This window comes from Arachis hypogaea, chromosome 15 (genome assembly GCF_003086295.3).
Source record: "Arachis hypogaea cultivar Tifrunner chromosome 15, arahy.Tifrunner.gnm2.J5K5, whole genome shotgun sequence".
Lineage (NCBI taxonomy): Eukaryota > Viridiplantae > Streptophyta > Magnoliopsida > Fabales > Fabaceae > Arachis > Arachis hypogaea.
The window spans coordinates 157,613,946-157,629,683 of record NC_092050.1 but is presented as its reverse complement, the minus strand read 5'-3'; the positions used below and the strand labels follow the sequence as shown (position 1 = coordinate 157,629,683).

Sequence of the window (15,738 nt, the reverse complement as noted above, 5' to 3'; positions counted from 1 at the left end):
TATATGTGCAGCAATAAACTCTAGAACAAATACTAATTAACTATGATATGAAATTTTTTCTTTGTGCTTCATTTCCAAAAAGTTTCTATGTTTATATCACAAATTGACATACACCAACACCACCTCACTTATAATCCTTATTATGCCACAATTTTGTATATTTAGAGTTATGAAGGCTATTGCCCACCTTCTTTGTGGATAAAGGACAATATGTAAACATCATTATTCATTAGTGTTTAGTTAGATAGAAGATATTTTTAGCCGGGCCTAGCTAGTGTAGTTTTTTACTTTTTGTCATCATTTTAATTTGATTTTGCATTGGAACAAAAAAAAGACTTTGGGGGGGGGGGGGGGGGGACTAAGGAGTCAATTTTCAATGACGTGTAATTCAAAATCAAAATAGCTAAACAAAACCCATCAAAGATTCATCATCAAACTATAATAATTTGGCTCAAACCGGGCATATGATTAGAACAAAGAGGAAGAAATCGATTTGGAAGAACCAATATCATAAAGAAATAAAAGGATAAACATGGTAAAAATTAAAATTAAATAGAAAAAGATAAATTATAATTAAAATAAAAAAAATTAGTTAAAATTGAATATAAAGATAATTATTTTATTTTTTATTTAATTTTTTTAACACAATAAGAAAGAGATTCTATAATCTAACTTGTCAACGTCAAAATTTAAAAAATAAATCGAATGAACTTCTCAATTTTTTACCCAATTTTTCGATACAATAAGAGAGGAACTTTTTAACTTCAATTGTTCATACTATGGTTTTATTACGAAACCAAAAAGAAATTTTCAAACCTCTAAATCGTTCTATGCTAAGAATATCCTAGTTTATAAGATATTTATAACTTCTTATTAAATTAAAGAGAAAATTACACTCCTCTTCTCTAAGAGATGCTAAAATGACACTCTCCTCCCCTCTATTTGTAAAATATACACTCCCTTCCTTTATAACTTTTAAAAAAACCTCTTTTCTAATCCATTTTAAATTTTTTGTGTTAACTTTATCCGCTTTTTTAAGAAAAAAAATTATTTTTTACAAAAATACTCTTTAACAAAAATGTTATTTTTTGTGATTAAATTTTGTTTACTAAAATATTATTTAACAAATTATTTGTCTATTGATTAAATTATTTTTTTCTTAAGACACCCTTCAATATTTTCTTAATTATTAAATTGTAATTTTACCAAAATTTTTGTCAACAATTATTTTGTATTTTACTATTAATTTTTTGATATTGATGTATATTATTTTAATATTAAATTAAAAAAATCTTACCACTGTTATATATAACAATAAATATTAATAAATAATTTGTTTCATAGAACTATTTAAAATTATTAAAAACTTTATCAAAACTTAAAAATAAGTCGACATGGATAAATCCCAAATTTAAAAAATTAACATCTCATTCCTTCACATCTTTACAAAACAAGTTTCTTAATAATTAAAATATTATTAAAGGGTATTTTAAGAAAAAATAATTTAATTATTAAAAATGAAAAAAATATATTTTAAAAAAATACAATTTAATCAATATAAAAATAATGGTTTAATTACTCTGCAGGTCCCTATAGTTTCACCGAATTTTCAATTAGGTCCCTATACTTTTTTTCTTTTCAATTGGGTCCCTATATATTATTTTTTTTTAATTTAGTCCTTGTTAACGTTAAACGTTAAAAAAATGTTAGTAAATTGTGAAATTACTTGTATACTCCTAGGGACCTAATTAAAAAGAAAAAAAAGTATAGGGACCTAATTGAAAATTTAGAAAAATTATAAATATTCAATGAAAGATATTCCTATAATCCCTTTTATTTTATCACTATCATTCTTTTTCTTATTTATATACAAATTGTACCAAAATACCTTCTCTTTATTTTTTTAACTTTTAAAATACCTTATCTTAAGAATATACAAAAAAAAGTAATGAATAAAATGAAACAGAAATAGTAGTAATAAGTATAATATAAAATTTAATTTCCATCAGTCAAGTATTTATTATGACCAATATAATGAAAGAACTTGCATATGGCATATAGTAACAAGAACCATTGATAGAATAATAACTAAAATTGTTTACAAAAATTGAGTTCTATATAGTTCCTCAAACAAGAGAACCAATTTGACTGACAAAAACTCAAAAACAAGTATATTGAAAAAATAATTTTTCCTTATGGTAACAAGAACCATTAGAAAGAAATCCCTAAAGGCTGCTTGCTCTAGCATAAACAGATATTCCATCTCCCTTGAATATGATCTTTGCCAATGCAACTGATGCCAAGTGACGCACAGGCCGTCGAGCATTAAAAGTGAGCAGGGAATACAATGCATTCTTACAACGTCTTTGCCACAACAAAATATTTTCTTAGAAGATATGATAAATTGTAACATCAGAAAACATACTAAAATTTTTAATGGAAACACAAATCAACAACAACAAGTAATATCAAATGAATAGCACCAAACCTTAATTAAAAGCAAAATCTCAAAAGGTCTTTTGCTAATACCGTCACCGATTTTTCACATAAACTAAGACCATCAACTATTCCAGAAAAGGCATTTGCTACATCAGTTTTGGCTTTATTATCGTATTCAACAGCTATTTCCTTTGCTTTATGAAGCTCCAGAACTAAACTCAATGCAAGAATCAAAAATTTTACATATTTAGTATCCTGTCCTTGATTCAAAATATTAGCACCACTGCTTTGAAGAAGCTGCAAAATATATGCAACGGATCCACTATTAAACTCATACTAGAGAATTGATGCAGGAATACCAGTCAGTGCAGCAATGAGTCTAAAATAACTATTATGGACTTAACAAAACTAATATATAACTCAAACTAAAATATGCTGCTTCCAATATTAAGAGTACTTTTTTATTTGTCTTATTTATTTATTTACTTTTTATGAAAGAAGAATACATCAAATAAAGAAAAGAATATTACAATCAGTAACACACATTGCTCATTGCTACAAAGATTTTGCCTCTTTTCTATCCCACAAAACCAGCAAATATGGTTAAGAAAAATTAATTGAAGCTTGCATAGCAGACCCAATAAAGGGATCCATGAGTAATCCACTAATCCTAACTCAAATTGGGGGCGCAAAGCATCATATAACATGATATGAAATCAGATATTAAGGCATGAAGTAACAAAAAAGATTTATCATGAGAAGCTTCACGTCTTCAATGGTGAATGATTTTTTATTTTTTTTTTTTATTCTTTTAAATATGGATTCACATGAATACCAAATAAGTTGTCACATGGTATATAAATATATTGATATATTGATATTGATTGTGTTATCTTTTATTTTTTCTTGTTCATTTAAATTGACAAAATATTTTGTACTAGTGATTAATTTATTATCTTTTTTGCAATATAAATTATATCTAAGAATTAATATTTAATTGTTATTAATATATTTTTGAAAATATGCATTTAACTTTTAATTTTAATTTTATATTTTTATTTAATTATGACCAGGTCAATCGGGTAAATCAGTGACTCACCGGTTGAACCAGTAACTTAGTAACCCAATTATATGACCAGGTTAATTACCGATTCGATTCTAATAACTATGCCTATAAAAGTTGATGACAAAGTAATGATAACAGAGCCAATTAAAAAGCATGTTGGATTAGGTGTTCAAACACTTGAATTATTGAGCAAAATATGACAATGGTTACTTTACTCCTGAATTAGGTGTATGTTCTGCACACTTTGAATTTGCATTTAATGAAAAGTAATGAAGAAAGATACAAAAGAATACTAACAACTTTGAGATGAACAAACAAAAAGAAAAGCACTAGAGAAAAGAAATTAAAGAAGGCTTTAAAAACTAAAAAGACCTTAATTAATATTTAACTAACTACTGTTTGAAGCTTTAGGAGCTGTCCAATAATTCTTCACAGCAAATAAAAGTTTCTCTCTTTCAAGAGGCCCATCTTCATGGTCAACAATTTGACTTTCCCAATTCAAACCGTTGACTATACTCTTTACTTTTACTAATATATCAACATCATCTCTGATTATTACACTTCCTTCTGGCCTAAGAATCCTATCCATTTCTAGCAGAATGTCTTCTAATTCACATCTGCAACATACAAGTAGGTTAATCAGAATTTAAACAGTACTTGAATCTGTTAGATTACTTCAAACAATGAGCCAAATTTCCAAGATCATTTGTTAAAAAGGGACAACCATGTGTTATATAGTGTATATGATATTGAATTGAATATATAAATACCTTTGGTTGTAAAGGCTGAAGACTGAATCAGCATGAATTAAATCATAAGTTCTAGGATAAGTGGACATTGCTTCACACCTGCAACATAAGTTTAGGCCACAAGCAATTTAGACAATGAAGAAGAGAACATTATGTTAAGGAGATAAGGAAAAAAATAATGTTGTGCTAACCAATTATGGTATGTTCCAATCAATCCCCTTTCATAAATTGCTCCAAGTGTGTCAACCTTGGCTTGAACAGGAACCACATTCATGACCCAAACAGGGTACTCAACAAGAGAAGCAGCAAATCCACCCAAGTAAGCATTCATGTCAAGAAGGTTTCTGTATCTCCCAGCTTTACCTAGCTGACTGTTAACTTTCTTGTAATATGATATCCTTTTCTTCCATAATTGATTGTCCTTTATGAAGGTTGAAGGTGTAACCCCTTTTATGGTCTCCATGTAAATCCTTGGTGGGGTGGCTGTTAGCCTCTCTGGCCAATTCTCCAATGCCCCTCCTGCAGTTTCATCATTGTCTGACACTTCTGGCAGACGACTCAAACATGTCTTCATGTCAGTGTACCTGAATACAAACAACTCACCAAAATAAATATACAAAACACTTAAGAAGTAAATCACTATTGCTATGCTGATGTATCATAAGATATCATAAGTGAACATGACATGACAGGAAGATAATAAGTGAAAATTACCATTTAACAGTTTGTAACTATGATCTTCATGTAAATACAACTTCATATGAGTATTCGGTCTGATATATTGCTAGTGAATATGATATGACATGAAAGTAACTAAGAATAAAGTAGAAGGTGGAAAATTGAAGCAACATACCATGCCTTGTCAGGGTTATCTTGTGGGTGGCAAAAAGGCCTACTATTTTGAGAGCATTTCAAATGGTGTTTGGGTTTCTGCCAAATAGCAATATCACCCTTCTCTACAAGCTTCTTCCAACATAGACTTTGAGCCACCTTCTCAATTTTGGTCTGCTCTTCATTCAGATCCTCCTTTGTTCTTTCCCAACCTCTCCAATATCTCTTCCAATTGATGGGTGGCCCGGATAGGATCCAATAGCCTCCGGGCCGCAGAATCCGATCAACTTCATTTAGATAAACCCCATCTAATTCAACATTTGAAGGGAAATTAAAAACAACACCACATAAAACAACATATCTTGAGACAGTTGTGTAACAAGTGATATATAATAATAAGGTACGAACCATATTGAGCCCATGGAATTAGGCAGCGAGAGCAATGTGCCATGTCAAAAGCTCTAGAGGGAAATGGGAGCCTCTTAGATGCAAGAACACCAATAATGGCGGGAACACCTCTTTCAAGAGCAAACTGAACTTGTGCTTCGTGTGTGTCTCTTGGTGCTATTGACATTGTTATTATGTCACGGGATAGAAGATATGCTCCCCAACTTGCAACCTGAACCAACCATGCATAATTGCATATGCTAAACACATTAACCTTAAGATTAAATCAACATTAATTATGCAATTAATCTAAATTTGTCAAGAAAGTTAGTATAACGTGGTTAGTGGTGACCGACTAGACAAATGCCTCGTTCGTGGCAAGAATAATACTTGCTGATTATTAAAATATTCACCCTTCACATGTAATAATTAATTTAGTCAAAAGTACAACTATTACTAGAAATTAGGAGTGTGGAATCCTATGGCTTAGGTGGTACAGTATTATAGTAACGCCAGCCAGGTTCATTTTTATTTTTTTTAGAGGGAAATAATAATTAGGTTCTGAATATTTTGATCATGGACTAATTAATTTTTTAAGAAAAAAATTATTAATTTAGTTTTTTACAATGCAAACGATAGATATATTATGTGATTCTATTAATTTGTTACGTAAAATTTAAAAGTGATATTTATATGTATCATTAATTAATGTGACATATCTATTTATGAAAGATAGTTACGTAAATAAATATTTTTGGAACGAAATTTCACCTATTTTAGTAAGATTCATAATAAATAAAAAAACAGTTGATAAAAAATTATATGAAAACTTAAAAAATAATAATATTTTACTATTTAAAAATATATCGTTTTCATGTTCACGACAATAAAATATCTACTATTATAAATAATAAAATATTTTTTTTCCAAAAGTTAATTAGGTCGAAGTTAAAATTTTTAAAAATTTAATTCTCACTTTATTTTTAAATAAGAGAAAAAAAAGGACGAATTTTTCAGTTAGGATTTCGATTTTATATTTTTTTCTAAAAGAGACCATTATGGATTGCACATTTCAAGGCAAAAACACTCCAATGGAAATAAAAAACAGTATCATATTCATAAGCCTTACATACTTTTGTGCTTCCATGTTCCTTGGCCATGGATGGCCCCAAATAATTAAGAAAAAAAATAGCTTAGACGAATAGTAGAAAGTAGGAAGTGCATGCCATGATGCATATTAAAGTAATATTTTTTTATATATTTTTTAATTTAAAAATTAAAAGTGAAAAATAGTAAAATACTATAAAAATATAACCTTAATTTTAATCAAAATTATATAAACACCTTAGTTACCGTAATTATACTTACTAGTTCAAAGGACATAACATAGTACTGGCGGAATATTTGGCTTTTTACATAAACCATGGGTATGAATGATTAACTTGTGTGCTTCGTTTTCATTTCTTTTTCCTGTGATATAATCTTTTTGAAAAACATACACAAAATCCATGCTGGCATGAATCATTATTCCCCTTATGGAAAGCCATGTCTTCAGAAGCCAGTTACTGTTTTGGATCCACTCATTCATGTCAATAAAATTAAAACTGGCAAGTCCTTGATATTTGTGTGAGAGAAAAAATAACAAATGAAATAACGCTCCATTGAAAATATTTTAAAAAATAGATAAGTTATTATTATAAGGGTGTCGATATGTACCCCACCGGCGGGTACCCAACCCGATCCGCAGCGGGTAAGGTAGGGTGCAGGTAGGGTCTCGTGCGGGTCGGGTAGGGTGCGGGTTGAACTTCAACTCTACCGACCAACCCACACTCTATATATGTTTATATTATATACTTATATAAAAATATATTTTAAGTGGATGTTGAATGAAAGACCTCTCACTAAATGTAAAAGATTCTTAGCCACTAAAAGAAAATCATTAATTAATAATTTCATATTTTTTTACATAAAAATCAGTTCTATTTTAAATTATCATCAAATTATATAATAACGTTGTATATTTTTTGTAACTTGTGGGTAAAGTTGAGTATCCTCGGATTAAGAGCGGGTAGGGTTAGGATTAAGGTTAGGATATTTTCAACCTGTAGATAGGGTAGGGTATAATTTATATAAAAATCTCAACATAGGATTAGGGTTGGATCTAAACCCTACTCTATCCTACTCATTACTACCCCTTTATATAAACTTATTTAAATTAGATCTATATGTAAAACCTTGCAGAAATCTATTTGTTACGTCAAATTCTTAAATAAAAATTAGATTCATAATATATTAATTATTAATATGTTAAATTAAAAAATGATTAAGTTTAAAAAATTAATATTTTTATTAAAATATAATCTGTATTTAATTAATAAAAAATAAATAATTTTATATTATTAAATATAATTTTATATTATAATAATTAATTAATGACTACAAATTACAAAATTTGATAGCTGAACACTCCTCCTAAAAAATATAGTAAAAATATATATATCTACGCGCAAAACCCTCCCGGGTGAAGACAAACCGAACGCCCTCAGAATTTGAATTTTGGAATCTATATAGCATTTAGTATTTGAAATATATTTTTAATTTTTAGTCAAATAATCCGTTCATAGTCCCTTCCCTTAAGTTCCAAAAATAGTGAGGAAAACTGGAAAACGTTACAGTCTCAAGTTGAAGACCATGACCCTTTCCTTTTCACAGTAAAATGCAGTAAAAGCCCCATTCAGTCCCAACTAAATTCTCTCCTACCTCCTTTCAGACCTCATTTTATTTTTTTTATTGTTTTAATAACAATATATATTTATAAGAAAGGAAATCTTTTGCAACTATATAAAGTAAAGTGTTGGTAACAAAAATTAATATGTACATTGAATTTCAAACTCATTTCTTATTTTGACAATGTATAATATATACGCGTGTTTCCCATTTTATTACCTCAAATCCGCATAATTATCTTCTACCTATGTATCAAAAGTCTATCTAATCTTTTTTTGGTGGAATTGCCGTAAGCTTTGGCTGAAATTGATGATGAAAAAAAAAAAGGAGAATTTTAAATAGTTTTTTAATTAAAATAAAAAATTGTTTTCTATCCTATAAATAAAAAGAACAAGAAAATGAAAGTAAATATATAGAGATAAAAACAAGACAAGTTTCCTTTTCTTGTTCGAAAATGTTTTTCTCACCATGATTCATGAAAAAACGTATTTTTCTTTTAGAAAAAGTTAAAAGTAAAAAAGGGTAGCGTGTACGTACCCCACAGCCAGTATCAACGGCGGTGCGAACGGAACCATGTTTGAGATCAATCAACTTTCCAATGTCGTCAATGTACTTATCGGCGCCGTTGGGGAACATGGTGCCGCCGCCGGGGAACCTGAACTTGTCGCCGTCGTAACGGATCCAGTTCTGAACGGCCTTCTCCACCGTGAGCTCTCTGTGAGGCACGTTGGCGTACCATGCCACGTCCCTGCTCGAGGGCCATGGAAACGGGTTCTTGTAACCGTGCGGCGCCGGAATGCGACACTTCAAGACTTCCTTCTTCGAAGGGCAGTGTCTCTCTCTGTAAATCATCTTGTCACGGGGGAAGCGGAGAGAGCGAGTGTGGTCCTCGCAGGGGGTGTATTCGCTGAGCTTCACTGGGCATGACGGGTAGTGTTTCGAGGTGGCGGCGGCGGCGGTTGTGGTGGTTGTGGGGAAGGTGGCGTTGTGGTGGGAGGTGAAGTCTAGGTGGGTGGGTTTTCTGGGAGTTGTTGATGTGCGGCTGGTGGTGGTTGTGGGGTTTTGAATGCAGGTGGGGAGGGTGGTTTTGGTGGTGGTGGTGGTGGTGGCGGCGGCGGAGGAGGAGGGGGTTTGTTGGTATGAGCCGAAGAGGTAGGAGATGATGCAGAGGAGTGCTACGAGGGTGTAGAGGTTGGTCTTCTTGCAGGTGGTGGTGGTGGTGTGTTTGGAAGGTTTTGAGGTTGGGTGGTAGGACGGTGGCGTGGAGTCACCGCCGGCCATGGTGGTGGAGATATATGTATGTGTATTAATGTGCGTGTTAGCGTATTACTAACTTACTCTTTATATTGGGAGCAAATGGAGATTTGGGGAAAAAGAATAATATATACAAGGGAAATCATAAAATATTAAATACTATTTTTTTATTTCTATTTTTGTTAATATTATCTTATAGGAAACATTTTAAGTGCACCGCGGAGTACCGGTGCACTAGTTGTTTCAACAGTTGATTTCTATTAATATATATTATATATATTTTTTATAATTCAGATCAACGGTTAAAACAACTGGTACACCGGTATTCCTGGTGTACTTGAAATGTTTCCTATTTTATATAATTTTTTTCGTTGTATATTTGTATTGGATTAGAAGTAACAATAGCTAACTAATTTGAGTTGGTTGAGTAGTCAACTCACTCGTCTATTTAAGTAAGTGTTATTTCGTGACAAATTAATTTTTGACCATTACAGATCGAAAGATAATGTAAGAAACCCAAAAAAAAGTAACAATAACTAATTTAAGACTTATTATACTTTTTTCTAATGTAATATATTAGTAGATTAAAGAATTTATTTTTCTTTTTCAAAGATAGAAAAATTTGAACCTACAATCTCTAAGCAATATTCTAAAAACTGGTTTGAACCGACCGATCGAACCGGAAATTATTAACAAATATGGTTCGAATAGAAGACAAAATCGCCAAATTTAATAATCGAAGTTAAACCGTCGGATTGGCCGAAAACCGATTGGTCGAATCGAACCGTGATTCGGTCGGTTTTTTTAAATTTTGCAAAAAACGTTGCGTTTTGCCCACAGATCCAGAAAGTCAGAAACGAACCCTAGCCTTCAGTCTTCAATTCACTCAGACACCACTCTCGAGCCTCCACCCTGCAGCCATCCACTCTCACCTCTCGCACTCAGTGGCCATGCATGCAGTCCCCACCTCGAGCTTCCGGCGCAACCTCCGTCCAGCCACCGCCACCGTCGCAACACCTCTGTCGAAGTCACTCACCGTCGCAAGTTTGTGGAGCCAGCTTGGAGCTTCGCGCAACCCTTTCCGTCGCGAAGTCAGCCGTGGAAATCGCAGCCACCGCCACCACTCCTTGCCGTCGCACAGTGTCGTCCTAAGTGACGTGAAGCCCTCCCCCCCCCCCCTCTCGAGTCCCATTCCTAATTCCTCAGTCTCGTACATACTCTCATTATTTCTCCCCAAAATACAACCCTAGCCTCCATCGCGCCGCCGTTGGTTACACTGTCGCCGCCTGGTTCGTCGTGGTCGTTCTTCAATCCTCCTGTTTTGTCGTGCTCGAAGGCCCTTCCATTCCCCCAATGCCAATCCTCCTACTGATTGATGATAAATTGATACCGATAAATTGTTACTGGTTTGTACATGCTTTTATTTTTTTCTGTTGTTAAATTTTGTTAAAGTTTCTTGATGATAAATTTTGTGCTCATTGCCTAAAGGAATACTTGTATCACATAGCTCACTACTATTGCCTGCTGTTCGTGTTTATTTTTTAGTTCATAAATTATCAAATTATATTGATTATTGAATGGCTCTGCTCACTACTGCTATGCTGTGTTGTACTCTGATTTGTGTCTTCTTCGCTACTATGCTGTGTTTTTTGGCTCTGTTATTCACTGCTGAGCATTTTTGTGTTTAATTAAGTCAATTAAAACTATGCTTTGGGCTTAATTGTTCTTATATTGTTAAGTTAGTTAATTCAGCATATGTTCTGCTATGCTGTTGTTGTGCTGATGTTTTGTGTTTTGTGATTTCTTTGCGTAGTGATGTGCTGCTAGAAACTGAATTACTGCTATTTGGTGTGTGTTTGTGTTGGTTTTACTGTTTTGTGATTTAATTATGCTTAGATGGTGACTGTCTTTATGATTATTTATTTCAGTTATGTAGGATTTTGTGATTTCTTTTTGCATAGTGATGTGCTGCTGGAGATTGAATTGCTATTTTGTGTTTGTGTTTTACTGTTTTAACACAAACACAAATTTTAATAACAGTTCACACATATATCCATATTTGTTAAATTTTTGAAACTTGACAAGTTTGAGGTCTTTGTGGATTCCCTGGATTGTAATTTTTTTTTTGTGGATGATAAATTATAAAACTGGTGAACAGATATATACTATATTACGGAATCAATAAGCAAACTGAAAGCAGGAGGATATATATTATTCCATTCCTTAATTTATGACTCCATCCAGAATTAATGGTATGCAGCATTAGTATCAATAACATTGTGATTTATGGCAGATTTTGATGATTGATAATAAATTTGGATTTTGGCATTTTATGTTTGGTTGTTTTTTTTTTTTTTTTTTGTTATTTGACTTTTGAGTTTGTATTTGAGTAAGATCATAACATTCTGTTTTATGTAGTACTTTAATTTGGATGATATTTTTTAAGGTTTATATTAGACTATAATTATGTTTTAATGTGTTTATTTATTATTTTATTATAAAACGATTTTTTCGGTTCAACTACGATCAAACCAATTGAACTAATAAACCAATAATTAAAGCGGTTCGATGACCGGTTCGATTTTCAGAACCTTACCTCTAAGTGAGGATGGGAATAAAAGAATTTATAATTATATGACGGTAAAATAATACATGTATAACCATTTAAACAATAATAACACATTTTTTTAATTTTTTTTCTTCTCTACGTCTTTATTCACAACTTTTTAAATAATAATTATAAAAAATAGTATTCGTATGATATATAAAAAATTGTTAAATATTCATTTATAAATATATATTAAAAAATTAAGTATAACATGTATCGTTACATTTTAACATTTTATTAGTTTGCTTTCTTTTCATTTTTACATGGGAATGATTAAACATATTAAACAAAATTAAGATACTATTACACTTATGTTTAATTTTTATTAATTAACGGAAACTATTCTAACATGATATATAACCTAGTCAAAATATATGAATTGTATTTTTTTTATTAAAATTAGGGGTGTGCATGAGCCGGGTGAAACCGGGTTTGGTGTGACCCAGACCCGACCCGAAACATATACCGGGCCTATTTTTAAGACCCGAACCCGACCCTAGACCCGATAAAACCTATACACTTTCGGGCCACGATTATACCGGGTGAAAACCGGGCCGTTAACATTATATTACCTTGATACCTTCTTGTAAGTTAGCATGTAAAAATATCCAAATTTTCAAGACTCCAATCATTATTTGACATGGTAAAATTCACTTAGAAATATATACTAAGAACCAACTCTTCTCTAAAATTAAAGCATAACGATAATCAATACTAATATTGCCTAATAACACCAAATATTTAAATCAATACAAATAACACAAGATTATGCATTAGTCTAAAGTCTTATGCATTTTAAACATAAAATATTAACTTATATTCTTATATATAATGACTAATAACACAAAATATTAAAGCTTACAACACTTAAATTTCACATAATAATAGCCATCATCCATCACTAATAACACAAAATATTAATTATATATGATGACTGGGCCACCGGGCCGATTTCGGGTGACCCGAGCTATGGCCCGGACTCGACCCGAAATTATGACTTGGTCTATTTTTGAGACCCATACCCGGCCCTAGACCCGATGAAATCATACCAAATTAGCCCTTAAAGTGTTCGGGACCGGACCGGATCTTCGGGCCGGGCCGAGCCATGCACACCCCTAATTAAAATTACATTGTCTTCACTGACGATGGTTTTAATTTTACTTCAAATAGTTTTTCAAATTTATATATCTAGCAATTAAATACTTAATACAAGATTTAAAACAACTAAATAAAATTAGATAGTCCAATTTTCACAGTTTAATTTATTTTATTTTATTTATTTTAGGTTTAATTAAGATTTGACCCATTTTTATTTTAGTAAACTTATGAGTTAGAGTCTAAACTTAAAAAGTATAAAAATCTCTAAATTAATCTTGTAGTCACTTTTTTTTTTTGATAAATCAATTTTTTTTTTATTTTTTTTGAAAAATTTAGGTGTGAATAAAAAAAGTAGAGTAATTTTCTTAACTGTTGCATCAAAAAATCATATTGAGATAAACACTTTTCTTTCTTTAATTTTCATCTTATTTTGGTTTTGTTCTTTATCAAAGAAAAAAATAAAATAAAATGAAAGGTGAAAACAACATTAGAATTTTGTTTATGTATTGGTTTAATTACTCTGTTGGTCCCTATAGTTTCGCGAAATTTTCAATTAGGTCCATATATATTTTTTTTTCTTTTAAGCAGGTTTCTGCACCAAATTTTTTTCAATTAGATCCCTCTTGCTAGTAATTGGCTTAATTGTATAGGAACTAAACTAAAAAAAATTTAGTGCAGGAACTTAAATAAAAGGAAAAACAAGTATAGAGACTCAATTGAAAAAAATTTTGATACAGAGACCCAATTAAAAAAATATATATATGGACCTAATTGAAAATTTTGCGAAACTATCAGCACTAACAGAATAATTAAACCTTATGTACTTATATAATGTTGAAAAATAATTCGAGTGTTAATACTTAACACCAGTATAATATTTTTTATTCTTTTTTTTTTTAATAAAAAGATATTTAGTTTTCAATGAATTTTTGTTTGTATTTATTAAAATCATTTGGTACATTTATTTTATTAAATTATTTGATTTTTAATTAATAAAATTAATAATTCACAAAAATAATATATCTAATATGGACAAAGTCAAATTCGTTATACTTAAATATATTTCTTCTACTTATAGTTTGAAGCGAATTATTCAAGTTCGATAGTTTAATCAAATAATATATAATAGTTAATAATTAAATATTTATTATTATATGTATTTTATCTTAATGCGTATTTTATTTATTTAGGAGACTAAGAAAGTAATATTCCAAACTATTTTTTAAAATTATCAAATTAGTCTTTAATATTTTAGAATATTAAATATATTAACCTTTAATAAAAAAGAATAATTTAATTTATAATATATTTTATAAAATTTAGTTATTATGTATTTTTTAGATAAAAAATAATTAAGATTATTATTAATAAAATATTTTAAATATATATTTAATAAATATAAAATAAATACATTAAAAATTTAAATTTTTATATTTTTAATAAATAAAATTAATTTATAATATTAACATATACTGATAAGAGACAAGATAGCTAAATTCTATCCGATAAAGTGACAAGCTTCGTTTACTTTTCTAAAAATAATTTAATAAAAGAATTATATTTCTTTTATCTCGAATCTTCACCGTCTTTCACCCCGCCAATTTCAAGATCAATGTCTCTGATGGTGATTCACCTCCATCTCAAATGCCAAGATAGGTCTATGCACATTGTGCTGTGGTCAGTTGATTGTTGATTCAATCACTAAGAAGCGGTAAGTTCAGAATTTTAAAATCATAGCAACATTCTCTAAAATAATCCTACGTAAAAAATAAAACGTGGCGTCACCTTTTAATTAGTGCCTCCAGTAAAATTTTAAGAATTTGATTATTGCGTTGAATGGCTGCTTTAATGATTCAGTAGTCTAATTTTTTTGGTGATTGATTTAGTAGTCTAATTGAGATTGAACTATAATTAATTGAGATTGAACTATAATTAAATTGATTTAATTTAATATATAATAAAATTATAAAAAATATAATATATAATTTTAAATATTTAAATTTATATATTTTTAAACTAATAAATTTTAAAATTTGATAATTTTACACAATAAATTATTTATAATTTATCATTAAAAATTTATAAATAACTAAATATATATAAAAGTTTATAAATTTTAATATTTTTTTAGTTGCTCAATATTTCTAAAAATGAATATATATTTAATTAATTCTATGTGCAAGGAATGGTGAAACATAAGAGAATAATGGGATAAAAAAAATAAAAATAAATGATAGCAACTTAGGAAGCTGCCTAAAAAGCACCTCAATTAATCATCCAAAGTAAGAAGATTTTAACTAATCATACTATTATATATTTATATTCTACCCCACAATTTAAAGAAAAAGTTACCAAATCTACTACACATTTAATAATTAAGCGTGTTTCTTTGGAATGAAGTATAAAGCCCCATAGAACTTGGCTTAGAGCATGAAAATGTGAGATAATACACTTAGGCCAATTAAATGTTTATATATATACATAAAAAATATATCTAGTAAAAATAAATTTTATATATGAAATATGAGAATGTAATTATAATTGTTACATTAAATTTAATGACAAGATAATACGATATT

The 15,738-nt window shown here is 29.9% G+C and overlaps 1 protein-coding gene across 1 annotated transcript; it reads right to left on the bottom strand.

Moving 5' to 3' along the window:
- Positions 1 to 3,649: 3,649 nt before the first annotated feature.
- On the bottom strand, positions 3,650 to 9,558 carry LOC112751755 (probable methyltransferase PMT16). Its single transcript, XM_025800981.3, has 6 exons — positions 8,737 to 9,558; positions 5,494 to 5,704; positions 5,108 to 5,393; positions 4,446 to 4,838; positions 4,276 to 4,353; positions 3,650 to 4,122 (listed from the first exon to the last, which is right to left on the bottom strand). Exons 1-6 carry the CDS (start codon positions 9,478 to 9,480, stop codon positions 3,894 to 3,896), a joined length of 1,941 nt encoding a protein of 646 aa, XP_025656766.1. The 5' UTR covers positions 9,481 to 9,558; the 3' UTR covers positions 3,650 to 3,893.
- Between the last annotated feature and the right edge of the window lie 6,180 nt (positions 9,559 to 15,738).